A 16,224-nucleotide genomic window follows, 5' to 3' on the forward strand; every position below is an offset into this window, starting at 1 on the left:
TGTTGGAAAGAGAGCTCTCCACATTTAGAGCTCTCTGTCTTTAGTCCCTCTGCTGAGTGTCTTGACTTCTGTGGGCTTCCTTCCCAGTCGCTGCCAAGAGAAAGGGGTTGGGTCTCCTCTGCTCAGCTGCCCTGCAGGCCAGGCGTGACTCTTCCTCGGGCTGGAATGGGGGCAGGAACGTGGTGGGCTGAGCTGTGTGTCGATCCGCGCTTGGGGGACTCGCTCCTAATGAGCTCTTCTGGGGGTGCATTTTGCAGGAGTGAATCAGTTTAACCCCATGTCCATAGGGAATGTCCAAATGTCCCAGGCATCGATAGGACCCCGCACCACCCCTCCAATGAACCATCCTGTCCAGATGAACAACATGGGATCCATTTCCACGGTTTGTAGCTCTCTCTCTCTTTCTTCCTTTTCTTCCTGGCTATTTAAAGCTTGGGTTACGTTAAGAGAAATAAACTCATATGCTGGTTACCTCAGGTTCTTTCCGGTATTGCATCATTCAGTTTTGGATTAATTCAGTCACTTTATTTTATTTCATAAAATGTATGCACAGTAGACCTGCAACTTACATGGGGGTTGTGTTCCAGGGGTCTGCACGCAAAATCAGGAAGGCCCCCCGGAACCAGCTCTCCATGTGACCCCTCCTTTACTGAGCTTTCAGAAGGCTTTGTGAGGTCTCTGGAAGGCTGTGGGTGGATCCTGCAATATCTTTCGGGGGCCCTTCCAGCTCCCCCCCCCCATTCTCCATTTACTTACTTATTTTCCCACCACCTCTGCAAATCTGTAAGTTGTGGGTCTATTGTACCACTTGATTGTTGTTTTAAAAAGCAACAACCCTCAAAGCAATTCACAAAAAGAATAAAACAATGGTGTGGGTTTTTTTAGTTAAAAACAACTATTTAGAACGTTTAAAAAATAATTGGGGCGCGGGTGGCGCTGTGGGTTAAACCACAGAGCCTAGGACTTGCCAATCAGAAGGTCGGCGGTTCGAATCCCCGCGACAGGGTGAACTCCCATTGCTCAGTCCCTGCTCCTGCCAACCTAGGAGGTCGAAAGCACATCAAAGTACAAGTAGATAAATAGGTACCGCTCTGGCGGGAAGGTAAACGGCATTTCCGTGCGCTGTTCTGGTTTGCCAGAAGCGGTTTAGTCCTGCTGGCCACATGACCTGGAAGCTGTACGCTGGCTCTCTTGGCCAGTAAAGCGAGATGAGCGCCGCAACCCCAGAGTTGGCCACGACTGGACCTAACTGTCAGGGGTCCTTTACCTTTACCTTAAAAAATAATTAAAATCAACGATAAGCTGAAAACCAGGTTAAAATACATGTCAGCTTTCTGAATTAGACATTAGGGCAATTTTCTGTTTCAATTAGAAATAGAAATCAAATAAATACATTGGATGATTCAGTGTAGTGAAGATGTTAGAGGGCAGCCTGGCGGGAGGGAAGAAGAGACTGCAACTGGCAAGCACATTCAGCTCAGAGAGACGGTGGGGGGAGCCCACTGGTGCCTGTTTCCCCTCTCTTCTGAAACGGATTCAGTGAGAACCTAACTCTCTTGTGGTCCAGACCCTTAATGCGCAGGGCCTGCTTTGTTTGCAGATGGCTCTGTCTCCCTCCCGGATGCCTCAGTCCCAGAACCTGATAGCAGCTCATTCCAACAGTCTGATGGGTCAGGCCTCCACCCCAAGCCCCTTCCTGCCACAGAACCAGTTTTCTGCTTCCAGTGGAGCTTTGAATGTCAACAGCGTTGCTTTGGGGCCAGCAGCGGCACAGGCAGGAGTGGCACAGGTATGGCTCATGGCTTGCTTCATTTTACTCGCCCTGGCATAATGTGGAATTCCAGGTTTTCATCAAAACTGTGAGGACCATTCACTCGCTTCAGATATTTGTGTCCGCACCTTAGTATTTCTGTGGCCTCCACCATTTCCCTGGATGTCAGAGTCCAGGCACTGTGTCGCTGTGGTCCTGCTGTGAACATTCGTATGCAAGAGAACCTCAGCAATGCTGCCTTGTGACGGTGGTGTAGGAGCTCAGCTCTCAAGCCCAGCCATGACTGTGACATGGGTCACAAGCCACTTACTTCCCAGACCTCATGATTAAATTCTAACCTAGATCATCTCAGGAGCTTACCTAATGCACACCTCTTCCCTCAGCCTGTTCTCCTGGTAGATAGTGAGCCAGCCCCTGTGTGCCAGGTCATATCCTGTTCACCCAGCCATTGGCAGAGGAAGGGGGTGCCGTGGGTGCAGTCCCCTCTGGGTGTCATCCCTGAGGGGGGTGACATCGCTGCACCCCCCCCCGGATGCTTGCTGCAGGCGGCGCACCCCCCCCCCCAACACTTGCCCTGCCCCTGCAGGCAGCTAGCCCCACCCCACGGGTGCAGCTAGCTCCACCTCTGCACCCAGCCAGCTGGAAACTCCTGGCTAATCTGCATATCCACTTGCTCTGTGCCTTTGCAGACCTCTCCTTTCCTCCTCAGTCCTGCTTGTGCCGAGGTGCAGCAGTATCTTTCTTGCTCTCTTCTTTGATTCTTTCCTTGCCTTGTCTTTGTTGCCCTCCCATCTCCTGGGGGTGCACATCACTTTTGCATCCCCCCTCCCACCTTTACTCCTCTCCCCCAAACTCACCATGGCTCCAAGGTGGAAAAGCAAGGCAGCAGAATCACATGCAGCCTCTTTCATGGCCCCGATGCAGAAGGGCAGATGCGGCCACTCGGGCAGCTTCTCATGCAAAGCACACGGGCAACATGGCTCCGCCTTCAGCTGCAGCCTGCAGGGAGCAGATCGCCACGCCTCCCTGGCCCAGCTGGGAAGGGTCTTCAGATTCAATGGCAGAGGCCAGCTCCATGACTTGGGCAGCGATGCCTCCAGCTGCATCTGGACGGGGTCAAAAACTCCTGAGCAAGAAGAGAATGAAAATGTACCAGAAATGGCCTCAGCACACACCCACAAGTTAGACAACTCCTGAGAGGAGCCGCTCTCCTCAGTCCTCCAACCATCCACAGATTCGCAGCAATGGAAAATACAGCCCTTAAAGCACTAGCACAGACTCCCTTGAACCTCTTAGATCTGTTTCTTTATACTCCAAGGCTGTGCTTCCTGCTGGTCATCACAGCCAGGCGAGTTTTAGAGTTCAACACCCTCTCCATAAGGAAGGAACTATATTTCTTTCGCAAGCCCAGCATGACATTTGCATAGAGACCTTGCGTTTATCCACAAGGGAAGAGGGAATCCTGCCGTTCCCACCCCTCCTATCCTATAGAGAGGACTAGCAAATCCATTAGACATCAGAAGGGCCTTTAGGAGTTCCATAAAGAGCACTGAAACGAACAGAGGCAGAAGGTGTGGGTCCCAGCACCTGGACACATCACAAGAGTGGCAGCTGCCTCGTCTGCTTCAGCCACCACCATGGGAGATTTCTCGAGCCACTACCTGGACCTCCACTTCTGCCTTCACCCAGCACTGTTAATGGGACCTCTTTCCTTGGCAGAGGCAGCACTGGGCAGGTGTGTTATCCCCACAGGAGCAGCCTCTTGTCACACCTCCACAGCACACAGAGGCTGGCTCACTCTCTTACCACAAAGGGGCCTTCTCTGGCAGGCAAGGGACCTGGCCACCACCCAGCCCTGCATAGCAGCTGCTCACCACAAGTCTAGCCAGGCCTCAGGATCCGTCCTTCTGCCACAGCTGTCTGTGTCCGTCCACTGATCCATCTGTCAGCTCAGGAACTGGTCTGGCCAAGCTTAGTCACAGGTGGAAACTTGAAGGAGAGGCAGGAGGAGGAAGTCTGTGCAAATTAATTGAGTTTCCCATTTTGGTGAAAAGCATATGATGTAACTCACAGTGGCTGGCTCACCTGCCTACCCAAAAAGCGTACTTTCTGTGATATTGGGGAAACGGTGTGGCAGAGGGACGCAGCCAGACTGGCGCTTGGTCTGCTTGTGTTGCCCACTTTTGCACAGGGGGTTTTGAATGCAGCACTAACAGTGTCTCCTTCCGGCAGGGGCAAGTTCCTGGAGCTGCTCTTCCCAACTCCGTGGATATGCTGGGACCACAAAGCAGCCAGCAGCTCTCGTGTCCTCCCGTGACCCAGCCACCCCTTCACCAGCCTGCGGCTCCTCTCTTGTCCAGCGTGGCGGCTGGCATGCCGCCGGTCCAGCACCAGACCCCGCCAGGGATGACGCCTCCACAGCCTGCAGTGCCTGCCCAGCCGTCCACACCGGTCTCCGCGGCGGGACAGGCGCCCACTCCAGCAGCCGGCTCCGTCCCCAATGCTACGCAGGTGCAGAGCACGCCTTCGGGGCAAGCCGCATCCCAGTCGCAGATCCCACCGCAGCCTCAGACCCCAGTGCAGCCCCCACCCGTGCCAACCCCGCAGCTTCCGCAGCAGCAGCAGCCAATGTCTGCCCAGGCCCCTGGCACTCCGGTGAGTATTTGGCCTTTTTGCATTACTGGGCCCAGCATTTGCGCCAGGGAGCAAGCACTCTGTCATGAATGGCAGCGGTGCTCTCGCAGGCACTGTGCAGCACCCCAGAGTACAGGGCACAACGTTTCCTCACCTTCGTTGCCTGTCGTCCAGCAGGAGCAGCATAGGAAGCTGCCTTACCCCGAGACAGGCACCTGGTCCACCTCACTCAGTACTGCAACAAGCAGAATCTTTCATAGTCAGGGACGGAACCAGGAGTCTTTTGTCTCTCCCACTGACCTAGGATTTCTCTAGAAGCTCTGCCTTCTCTAGAAGCATTGTGCGTAGTTTCAGAAGCAAAACAAAACAAAAAACCCGAAGGAGATCGGGGCTCCTGTTCCCAAGTTGCTTGCAATCCAAATTCCATCTAAGAGGATCAAGAGAAGAGCAAAAAGAAGAGAAGACCTAGGATGGGCTGGAGAACCTGTGGCCCTTTAGATGTGGAGGCCAAATGGTCAGGGAGGACAGGGGTTGTAGCATAACAACATCTGGAGAGATGCAGGTTCTCAGCAGGTACTGGTTCGCAGCCCAAATGTTTCAATAGCACATGGTCTGGCAGCCAGCCAAGCTGCTCCTAATGCTCAGAGTGACCGCTGAAGAGCAGAAGTGTCTCTCCCACCTGGGAAGGTAAGCCTGCCTGCCTGCTCAGGAGACTGCTCAAGTCTTTTAAGCCTTCCGACATTGAAGATGGCAGAAGAAGAGCATGTTTACATGTTCCGCTCAGGCTGCTCTTCCTTTGACGCGGCAGAGTATGGCTCTTACTGTGACACAATCATTTCCCAGCCTTTCACCAGTTGGTGTGCTCTCAGCAAAGGGCAGCCCCGTATTTTTGTACCTTCAGGAGATGTTGATGTTGGTGTTGATGTAATAATTGTGTTTGTATAAGGGGAAAGGCCACAGCACCTCAGCAGGCAGCACTGGGTGAAGAGGTAAAGCAAGCTCTGAGGAGGAGGCCAAGACTAGGTGTGTTCATGTAGGTCAGCAGTGAGGAACCTCAGGCCTGAGGGCCTCAGGAGGCCCCACAAGGCCATTGTGGCCAAGAAGACATGAGCCCACCCGCCTACAAGGGGGGACAGGTAAAGCTGTGGCTGACTAGAGAGCGGGGTGGGAGGGGGCATTGTAGGCAAAGTATCAGCTGAGCAGGGGCAGCTGCAGAGCCCCGTACTGAGCACTTTGCAAGTTCCATCTCGCCAGATGGGCTTCCCCAGCCAGCCTTAATCTTGGGCCAAAATGGGTCACCCACCGCCATTGTGACATCAGGAGGCCCTTAGGAAACTGAGCCAGCCTGACTAGGGGGAGGCCGGAAGGGACTTCAGAATGAGCCCAAAGATAGCGGAGACAACTCCTGGGAGGAAAAGACTCCATTTAGGAGGAACTGAATGTGTGCGCTTATAGAGCACAATGTTAGGGCTGGCTGGGGAAGCTGCATGCACCAGTGGAGTCCAGCGGAGGGGAGCTGAGAATTGGGACACGGGGGGACCACTTTCGTTGGGCATTTTCAAGGAAGGGTTGCTTGGGTGGGCTTGAAGAAGGGATGGTGTTCTGTTAGGGCAGGAGCGTTGGCATGGAGGCAGCTGCAGGACTTGCAACGTTCCGCTCTTGCTTCCGTGCTTGTAACTCTGGGAAGCACTTGCCAGAAGGCAAAGATGGCCGAGATTGGCAGGGAAGCCAAATTCTAGTGCTGAAATAGAAATTGCCCGCAAGTTTTGAGTTTATTCATTAAGGACTCAATCAAGCCCAAGGTGCTTTTTCCCACTCCAGGTGTTACATTAGCCCAGGCATCCCCAACTCGGCCCTCCAGACTACAACTCCCATTATCCCTGACCACTGGTCCTGTTAGCTAGGGATGATGGGAGTTGGGGATGCCTGCATTAGCCTGTCAAAGCTAGGAGGAGGTTATGGAAAGGGTTGCAGCACTTGAGGAGGGTCCCTGCTGCTCATGTGTGCAGAGCAGAGGAATGTCAGAATCCCACCTCTGGCCCTGAGCTTCCCTCTCCTGACCAGGAAGCGCATAGATCTGCCAGCTGAGGATGCTCTTCATGCCTCTGACAAAGTGGGCTCCAGGCAGTGAAAGCTTTTGCCACAATAAATGTTAATATTTAAGAAGTTAATATTTAATACCAGCATCCTGTCCTCTGAAAACCTTTCCCAGGGCAGCTCGCAGACTACTGGGTGTGTTGAGAAGTTGTTTGCTTGCTGTGCATTTGGATCCCTCTTAAGATATCGCAACCACACTTTGAGGGCTGGCGGCTGAGGTCCAGGAGCAGGTTTTTGGTTGTCTGGATGCAGTTGGATGCCGTTCCAAATTAATACAGCAGACTCAGCCCTTTAAAATCACTGGCTTTCTTTCTTTCTTTGTTTCTTATGAGGTGGCTATTGGAATATAAAGCAAAGTGGTGAGGGCGGGAAGGAACAATCCAAAATACAACTAAAAATCACCACCGATGATAATACCAGACAGCAAGCAAAGAGCAAATGGAAAACCGTACACTAGAGCAGGCTTCCTCAAACTCAGCCCTCCAGATGTTTTTGGCCTACAACTCCCATGATCCCTAGCTAGTAGGACCAGTGGTCAGGGGTGATGGGGATTGTAGTCTCAATACATCTCGAGGGCCGAGTTTGAGGAAGCCTGGACTAGAGCATGAAAAATAAAAGCCAGGCACCAGAATGGTGTTAATGTCAGGGAAGCTATCTTTGTGAGAAGTATTTCATATTTAGAACACCGCCACTTAAAATATCATTTTCCTGCTTGCTACTGACTATCCCTGACGAATGTAGTAGCCTCGCCACCTGACTTTTAAGTCGCAGGAAGGCTCAGGTGGGAAAAGGCAACCAGCAGGCATCCTGATCCTAAGCTGTGCAGGGTTGATCCAGCAAAAGCATTGTGCTCCCAAAATTATCTGCACAGCAGAGGTCCCCACCCCTGCACCCCACTAAATCTGCTCCAGAGGGCTTGGGGTACCTCCAGAGCAGATATGGGGGTGGCAGGGGCAGAGAGAGAGGTAGTTCTGTTCCCTAAGCACAGCAAATGCACAACCCTTTTTGGACTGAGCTTGGAAATGGATCAGGAGCCAGACATTTTGGCAAACGTTCCCAGCTCTTGGTCTCTGCGCTCTCACAGCTTGTTCTATCCGCAGAATATTTTCCAGGGCAGCCTCAGGTATAATGCATTGCAATGCTCCAGCATGGAGGCTTCCAGAACATGCATAATTGATCCTAGGATATTTTTCAAGGCTTTCTCTGGTTAAGAACTTAATTCATTCTGGAGGTCCGTTCTTAACCTGAAACTGTTCTTAACCTGAGGTACCACTTTAGCTAAAGGGGCCTCCTGCTGCTGCCACGCGATTTCTGTTCACATCCTGAAGCAAAGTTCTTAACCCAAGGTACTATTTCTGGGTTAGCGGAGTCTGTAACCTGAAGCGTCTGTAACCCGAGGTACCACTGTATTTGCAACCGTGCTGTGGGAGACAGTTCTTGAGTATTCCCCATTTTAGACTATTAACACTTATTTACTGTTTAGATTTCTACACCACCCCTCAAATAAATTATCAGGGCAGCTTACAATAAGAAGCTTAGGAGGTGGATGATTCCCTGATGGTTATGCTGTAACATCCTGTTAGGCCTCTTGTTATCAGATGTGAATTCTAGGCAGGGGTAAACTAAATGGATTACTCATAGAATTATAGACTGGACCCCTGGGGTCATCTAGTCCAATCCCCTGCGATACAGGAATCTGCCTCCATGACTGATGGCCATCCAACCTCTGCTTAAGAACCTCCAAGGAAGGTGATCCCACTGTCTGTTCCACTCTCGAATGGCTCTTACTGTCAGAAAGGTCTTCCTGGTGTTTAGTCAGAATCTCCTTCCTCATAATTTGAATCAGTCTGTTCGGATCTTGCCCTCTGGAGCAGCAGAAAACAAGCTGGTTCCATCTTCCATGAAAGGATAGCCTTTCAGGTGACATGCTGGTGCCGTTGGGGATGTCCCTGTCATCTGACCTGACCTCTTTTTTTGGAGTTCTGCACTGGGGCACAAGGCTGGTTTCCGTGTGTTCAGTGTCTTTCCCCCCTCCTCCCCACCCCAGCTATCCCAAGCAGCAGCAAGCATCGACAACAGGGTGCCCACGCCAGGCTCTGCCGCCAGTACCGACGTGAATGCTCAGCAGCTGGGGCTGGAGACCCAAACACAAGAGATTAAGCAAGAAGGGAAGGTGGAAAAAGCAGAGTCCGAATGTGGTGAAGCTCAACTAGATCCAAAATTGGAGGTAAGCAAGGGCCCAAGGGATAGTCGTGGTCAGTCTGTGCTGTTCAGGGACACAGGGAGGAGGAGTTTGGTGCCCACCAGATATTGTTGGGCTTCTTACCTGCAGCATAACCTGTAGTTGGGGCTTATGAGAATTCTAGAATCCCATTCCAGGATTAGGCAGCAATTTCTAGCTTTCAGGAGGAAGTGGTAGGGAAATAAAGCCTGCCCTTTGTGGGGTAGAGCAGAGAACACCTACTGCCTGTTAAACTAGGAGGAGAATTCACAGGGAAGGGAAATCATCCAGAATATGGGATGGATGGATGGATGGATGGATGGATGGATGGATGGATGGATGGATATTAACATGTTAAATATTCCATTCTCTCTTGCTTTGCTGGGGAAGCTGACCTGGGTGGCTGTGGAGGTTGTGACTCCTCACTGTGCCGTGTGCTTTTCAGGTGGAGGAGGACGTTCCAGGCCCCACGCAAACCAAAGAAGAAACAAATGGGGTGGAGATCAAGCAGGAGCCCATGGAGATAGAAGGGAAGAAGCCTGAGATAAAAGAGGAGGATGACGGGGGCAGTAACGGTGCCGCCTCCCAGTCCACGTCACCATCTCAGCCACGGAAAAAGAGTAAGTCTACATCTGTGTAGCCCTCAAGTACGTCTGTCTGCCACTAGCTTGCGCTCCATGTTGATGTTGTCCCCATCTTCTTAAATTAAAGTAGGAAGATAAGAAGCATCTTGCTCAGTTGGGCTTCCCCAGGTTGTCTCCTGCAGTGGCCAGGCAGCTTCACAAGCAGGGGGTGACAGGTAGCGACTGCGGTTTTCTGTCCCTCAGCCTCTCCTGAACAAAGGCATTCTGTCTCTGAATAGGGAGAGCCTTCTTTTTTACCTGTCACAGTTAAAGCCACTTCTTTTTTCCCTGTGAAGTGGCCCAAGTCTTCTAGTTGTTGTTGCTGTTCTTTAAATTTGTATACCTCCCTTCACCCATCGATCCCAGAGCGACTCCCTGCATAAAAACACAGCGTCCTGAGCAGCCGTTGCCACATCTTATAGACTGAATTCCACCAGCTATTTACGATTTGATGACAAAATACTGCTTATTTCATGAATGAGATGACTGTAATAATAATAATAATAATTTATTATTTATACCCCGCCCATCTGGCTGGGCCTCCCCAGCCACTCTGGGCGGCTTCCAAAAGAATATTAAAATACTGTGATACATCAAACATTAAAAGCATCCCTAAACAGGGCTGCCTTCAGATGTCTTCTAAAAGTCTGGTAGTTGTTGTTCTCTTTGACATCTGGTGGGAGGGCGTTCCACAGGGAGGGCGCCACTACCAAGAAGGCCCTCTGCCTGGTTCCCTGTAACTTGGCTTCTCGCAGTGAGGGAACCGCCAGAAGGCCCTCGGTGCTGGACCTCAGTGTCCGGATAGAACGATGGGGGTGGAGACGCTCCTTCAGGTATACTGGACCGAGGCCGTTTAGGGCTTTAAAGGTCAGCACCAACACTTTGAATTGTGCTCAGAAACGTACTGGGAGCCAATGTAGGTCTTTCAAGACCGGTATTATATGGTCTCGGCAGCCGCTCCCAGTCACCAGTCTGGCTGCTGCGTTCTGGATTAGTTGTAGTTTCCGGGTCACCTTCAAAGGTAGCCCCACGTAGAGCGCATTGCAGTAGTCCAAGCGGGAGATAACCAGAGCATGCACCACTCTGGCGAGGCAGTCTGCAGGCAGATAGGGTCTCAGCCTGCGTACCAGATGGAGCTGGTACACAGCTGCCCTGGACACGGATTTAACCTGTGCCTCCATGGACAGCTGTGAGTCCAAAATGACTCCCAGGCTGCGCACCTGGTCCTTCAGGGGCACAGTTACCCCATTCAGGACCAGGGAATCCTCCACACCTGCCCGCCTCCTGTCCCCCAGAAACAGTACTTCTGTCTTGTCAGGATTCAATCTCAATCTGTTAGCCGCCATCCATCCTCCAACCGCCTCCAGACACTCACACAGGACCGTCACCGCCTTCACTGGTTCTGATTTGAAAGAGAGGTAGAGCTGGGTATCATCCGCGTACTGATGAACACCCAGCCCAAACCCCCTGATGATCTCTCCCAGCGGCTGCATGTAAATGTTGAAAAGCATAGATAGAATTGTAGATAGAATTGACCGGTGGTTTTATTTACGTTAACTCATTTGGATATTTCCAACAGTCTTTAAGCCTGAAGAGCTGCGCCAGGCCCTCATGCCCACCCTGGAAGCTTTGTATCGCCAGGACCCAGAGTCCTTGCCCTTCCGGCAGCCCGTGGACCCTCAACTCCTGGGGATTCCGGTAAGTGAGAAGGTGGACCGGGTGTCCCTGGGCCTTTCCAGGAACCAGTGGGTCGGTCTTGGCACCATAGCTAAGTAACAATCTCAGGCAGATTGAATTGAAGCCAGTTGAGCAGCAGAGTGTTTTGCAAGCAGGTCACAACCATCTCTCGTAGGGTGTGGGTTTGTCAGGTAGGCAGTTGTGGGTAATTTTCACCGTTGGGCAGTCCTTTGACTGGTGGCAATTCTTTCGGGTTTAGGTTCTAAAGTAATCCCTGTGGTCTTGCTGCCCAGGAGCTCCTGTAGCTCCCGGAGCCAAGCGCATAGTCTATTAGTCTGCCCTACAGCCAAAGTCTTCTTCCAGGTCTGTCTCTTGAGTAGACAAATACAGGAAATTTGAAGGCAAGACAGGATTTTCCACAGTTAAGAATTTCTTTCAAGTGAGGACTGTTTTCAAGGTTTACTGTACCTTTCTGTCTAGGTCATTATTTTGTGTAGCACTGCTCAGAAGTTGGGACAGTTGGCTTCAGTATGTGCGACGTCTTGAGCTGCTTAATGGCTGCTGTTGCTAACGGAGCTTTGGGCATCTGTTTATTCAGAGCTGTAGGAATCCAGAGGGTGGTGTTGTCATCCCACCCAGATGGCAGTTCAGCCCGATTCTCTCTAAACCCTGACAATGTGTGATTTTTGCAAGCAACATCCACCTGTGACAGCACCCTAATTTCAGGTGCATCAGACTGGTCAAGACGCAGGGTCCCTAAGAGTGAGATCTGGCTGGGTGGGGATTTCAACCCAAGTCTCCCAGGCACTCTAACCATTACGCGACACAGTCTCCTGAGGAGGTTGCTGTTATGATGGGCTGCTCTCCCATCAATAAAAATTGCTGTTTTTTGGAAACTTTGAATTTGAATGCCCAGCTGACACTGTGTTCCTTCTTTTTTCTAATTTGCAGGACTATTTTGACATAGTGAAGAATCCCATGGATCTTTCCACCATTAAGCGCAAGTTGGACACAGGGCAGTATCAAGAGCCCTGGCAGTACGTGGATGATGTCTGGCTAATGTTCAATAATGCCTGGCTTTATAATCGCAAGACGTCACGAGTCTATAAATTTTGCACTAAGCTGGCCGAGGTCTTTGAACAAGAAATCGACCCTGTTATGCAGTCCTTGGGATACTGTTGTGGACGCAAGGTATTCATGGTTTCTTCACAGCTATGGTCTTTGAACATACAAAACCTGTGTGTTTCATATTCACAGTGTGAATATGTGCATTTATCAGAACCTTCTCTTTGAGAAGCTGATTTTATGAGATTTACTTTAAATGTCATTTAAAAGAGGTTGTATCCATTTTTAGGCATAATTACCCCCTGAAATTAGTGGACCCAAGTTAATCATATTAATTTCAGTGGATCTGCTCTGAGTAGGACCAGCAGGTCTTTATTTTCAAAATCTTTGTGTTGAATTTTGACAGATTCTTGTACTTAAAAATGTTGACTCAGATACATGCGCAGGTGTGTGTTCCACTTGCTACAATTTGATGAGAGCTAGATTGACTTCATATGCGCAGCACATCATGCTCTACGACTAGTAAAATTGTGCAAGTGAGGGCTCCTTTTGTGGCTCCTCGCAACAGGGGCTGCATGCTTCCCTCAGAATGAGGCAGCAAAAGCTGCTGAGTATCAGTTGGGGCGGAGCAGCAGCAGAAGGAAGGGCTTGTGATCTCATGCCCTGCTTGCAGGCGTCCCAGATGCACCTCGTTGGTCACTGGGGGAAATGGGGTGTGAGACCAGAGGGACCCACTTTGGTCTGATCTAGTGGTAGCCAGGCTTTTTTAATTCTTCCTAAAAAGTGCTCTTGAATTTTTAAAAAGATGAGCCACTGTCATGTTTTTTGGCACACATGGATCTTTCTCAAGGAGATCCGTGTGTGAACTTTCTGCCCTGAGCATTTGGTTACTAAACTTGGAGTGCACATTGTCAGAACAAACATCTTAAGGCATTGTGCTCTGCAAATATGATGAATAATGTTGCAATTGTCTACTATCTGTAATAAAGTGAGCCAGCAGCTAACACTAAGTATTTTAAATTCATACATAAAGGTCAGAGAACACAGAACAGTCTGCTTAAAATATCTATTACTTTTAAAAAGTGTTGATGGCTTGCAGGCTGTTTTACAGTTTCTAAATTCCGCCTGCACAGCGTTGCAAAGAGCTCCTCTGCAGATGTTGGCTAACTGACTAAATAACTATCCCAAGAGCACCTAGACAGAAGAATAATGCTCCGTTAGGGTTTGGTTTTTTTAATACTACAGATTTTAGTTAGACTTTGCATTATGCTCAATCTCTTACTGTTTTCTGAGAATTTCTAACTTTCTGGATTTATCTCTTTTACTGAGTGCGAGTGCAGCCCAGTGCGGCCGTGTCTCCTTCCTGCTCTTCCCAGATGCAGCCGTGCTCTTCAGCCACCTGTCAAACAGGCCAATTTGCACACACCCATTTTTCTTTTCCAATTGGCACATCATATTCAGTGGCTGCTGGCTATGCTCCATACAGGACTATTTTTTTGAGGGGAAGGGGGTTGTCCTCTTGGAGAGAAAACAGTGAACAGTGAATTAAAACAATAAAATTCTGAAACTAAAAAAGCGCTGCCTCTGCTGTAGAAGAAATTTGTGCCACACAAATGTGTGCCTTTAGTTAATGCATATAGTCATCTGTTCTCTCTGGCTTTTCTTCTTTTTCAGTACGAATTTTCTCCCCAAACCTTGTGCTGTTATGGGAAGCAGCTGTGTACTATTCCCCGGGATGCCGCCTACTACAGTTACCAGAACAGGTAAGTCTGGGCCTTCTCAGGACGCAGAGTGGCACAGTATTTTCTTAGAGCAGGACCTGAGCTTAGAGGTGGCTCCTCGCCCCACAAGAACACGGACAAGGAGTCCCTGGAGAGTTCCCACCAAGACTGACTAGCCCTCAAGGGGCTACAAGTGGCCTATTTTGATGTTTTCAGAAAAGCTCCCCACCCCACTTGGGGCTTGGACTCTTGCGGTGATTTAGTGAAGGTATTCCCTGGCAAGCTCCTTGGCTGGTGGGTTGCATGTAGCTTGGAAGCTCATGAGTCAAAATAAAAGAGAGAGAGCAAAAATAAAGAGAAGGGGAAGGAAGGAGAGGTGGCAATTTCACGTTGGCTTATTTACAACACGGTGGTACCTTGGTTTAAGAACAGCTTAGTTTATGAACAACTTGGATTAAGAACGCTGCAAACCCAGAAGTAGGTGTTTTGGTTTGTGAACTTTGCCTTGGAAGCAGAACACATTCTGCTCATAGCTGTCAACCTTCTCTTTTTTTGTGGGAAATTCCCTTATTCCAGCGCCGTTTCCCGCTGCTATCCCGGATTGTTAGATATCCCGTAGACTGTCCCCGGGACAGGTGAGGCTGCCGATCCCTTATTTTCAAATCTGAAAGTTGACAGCTATGGTTCTGCTTCCTGTTCAGTGTGTTCCATTTGTAAATTCTGCTATGGGAAAGCATGCCTTGGTTTAAGAACACTTTGGTTTAAGAACGAACTTCCGGAACGGATTAAGTTCATAAATCAAGGTACCACTGTACCATACTGGGACTAGCAGGTTGTTCCAAAAACTTCCTGGAAAGGTGGGGTTTTAGGTTGCAATCCTGTAAATGCTTACCTGGGAGCAAATCAGCTGAACTCAACGTGGATTACTTCTGAGCAGAATGCACTCTTATATTGTCCGGGAATCGTGGAGTTTTTTATTTTTTGTAGTTATTCAGTGACTGCACACATAGGATTTAAAAATCATGAACTACTGAATGGAGGCCTTGGGCAAAGTCCTGGTTTTAATAACTCCTCCCTCTGGTTGCTGTCAGTTGTGCACCCTGCTGTCGAGGCCACCCACCCCCCTCTCTTGCTCACTGGGTCCCCTATGGAGGAGCGGGGGCCCTGTCTGTTGCTGCTTTCTCCCTGGGGAGGCGCTTCTGGTGCCTGAAAATCATCACCGGCCCCTGGTTTTCCGAGTAGCTCTTGGTTGCTAGCTTGTCTTCTGGGAACAGACTTGCCCCGTAGGTTTCAATAAAAAACTCTCTCCCCTTGAACGAGATAGTCCCAGGAGACTCTCAGCCTGTGGACATTTGTGTGTGTGTATGTAAAGACCTCCCAGGAAACAGCTTTCTCATCTCCCCTTGGTTGGTTCATTGTGGTGACCAGAGTGGAGAGCTGTGGTGTTTGGACGGCTGACGCTGTCATGGCTGCTCCCACCTGTTTCCTCTGTTTGTCTCAAGGCATCCCGGTGTGTCTCTGTCGTCCGTCCCGTCCCCCATGGATTGCCCTAGCCTGTGTTTCTTACCTTCCTTGGTGTTTCAGTTCATACCCTTTCCAAACATTTAGTCAAGATTGCCTCAGAAGGGGATAGGTTTTGCTTCCAGTTTACCCAAAGCAAAACAAGAAATACGGACTTGGGCCTTATTCGAACGCAGGTTTGTGTCTGAAAGAGACCTTTGTTTTTAACCTTCTTGGATTACTTAAAAGCAGCAAGGGATGTGGAAGACTGACCAGTTCAGTTTGGTTCACAAAATTTTTCACAAGTTCCTATTTCAGTTTGCAAAGCCTTGATCTATTTATTTATTTTTTTGTTATATTGTATTTAATTACAATATAAACAATGTAGTTTATAAAGTTTACACACGTGACTGGAAACACTGAGCGACAGAAATGCATTTCTGTTAAATGTTTGTCTAGAGTATGAATTGGGTGTCGTTTGTGTTCTACTACATTTTAATTGAGCAGCTGGTCACATTTAACGCAAGGTTTTCCATCTTGAATGCTTTAATGCATTTGGCAATGTTGAAATTGTTCCTGCTTCTGTGGCTTTAATAAAATAATGGCAGTCTCATGATTCTGGCTACTGTGAGACTGCTTGCTTCTTAAAACCCGACCTGAGAATTGGATCCAAATTCTGAAACGGATGCCCTTGGAAGTCTGCTCCAGAGCCTCTCCTGGTCACTGGCGGTGGCCTGTGGCGGCTGAAATGCGACCGAATGCTCCCCTGCGCTCTTGGCCGTGCCTTTCTGCTCTGCCATGTCCTGGTGTCTGTCTCTTACTACTTCTGTCTGTGCTGTTTGTCCCTTTCCCTCCCCTCTGCTCCTCCTCATTGGCCACACTGACCCATCAATCGACCAACCAACGACGCTCCCC

The 16,224-nt window shown here is 49.7% G+C and overlaps 1 protein-coding gene and 1 long non-coding RNA gene across 4 annotated transcripts in view; one reads left to right on the plus strand and one right to left on the minus strand.

Moving 5' to 3' along the window:
- Window positions 1-16,224, plus strand: part of CREBBP (CREB binding lysine acetyltransferase) — a 70,806-nt gene that overhangs the window by 36,238 nt on the left and 18,344 nt on the right. For 2 of the 3 annotated variants that reach the window (XM_080981439.1, XM_080981441.1), the window contains 8 exons: window positions 258-382; window positions 1,601-1,789; window positions 4,004-4,426; window positions 8,550-8,729; window positions 9,169-9,343; window positions 10,926-11,044; window positions 11,975-12,214; window positions 13,763-13,851. In XM_080981439.1, coding sequence (XP_080837565.1) covers window positions 258-382; window positions 1,601-1,789; window positions 4,004-4,426; window positions 8,550-8,729; window positions 9,169-9,343; window positions 10,926-11,044; window positions 11,975-12,214; window positions 13,763-13,851 — 1,540 coding nt within the window. The remainder of the gene's footprint in view (window positions 1-257; window positions 383-1,600; window positions 1,790-4,003; window positions 4,427-8,549; window positions 8,730-9,168; window positions 9,344-10,925; window positions 11,045-11,974; window positions 12,215-13,762; window positions 13,852-16,224) is intronic. The other variant, XM_080981440.1, reaches the window with a different exon arrangement.
- Window positions 2,388-5,515, minus strand: LOC308463252. The gene is made up of 3 exons (XR_013979530.1): window positions 4,560-5,515; window positions 3,646-3,760; window positions 2,388-2,897 (listed from the first exon to the last, which is right to left on the minus strand). It is a non-coding gene; the product is annotated as an uncharacterized lncRNA (long non-coding RNA).

Source organism: Podarcis pityusensis (assembly GCF_964106645.2).
Source record: "Podarcis pityusensis genome assembly, chromosome: 14".
NCBI classification, from domain to species: domain Eukaryota; kingdom Metazoa; phylum Chordata; class Lepidosauria; order Squamata; family Lacertidae; genus Podarcis; species Podarcis pityusensis.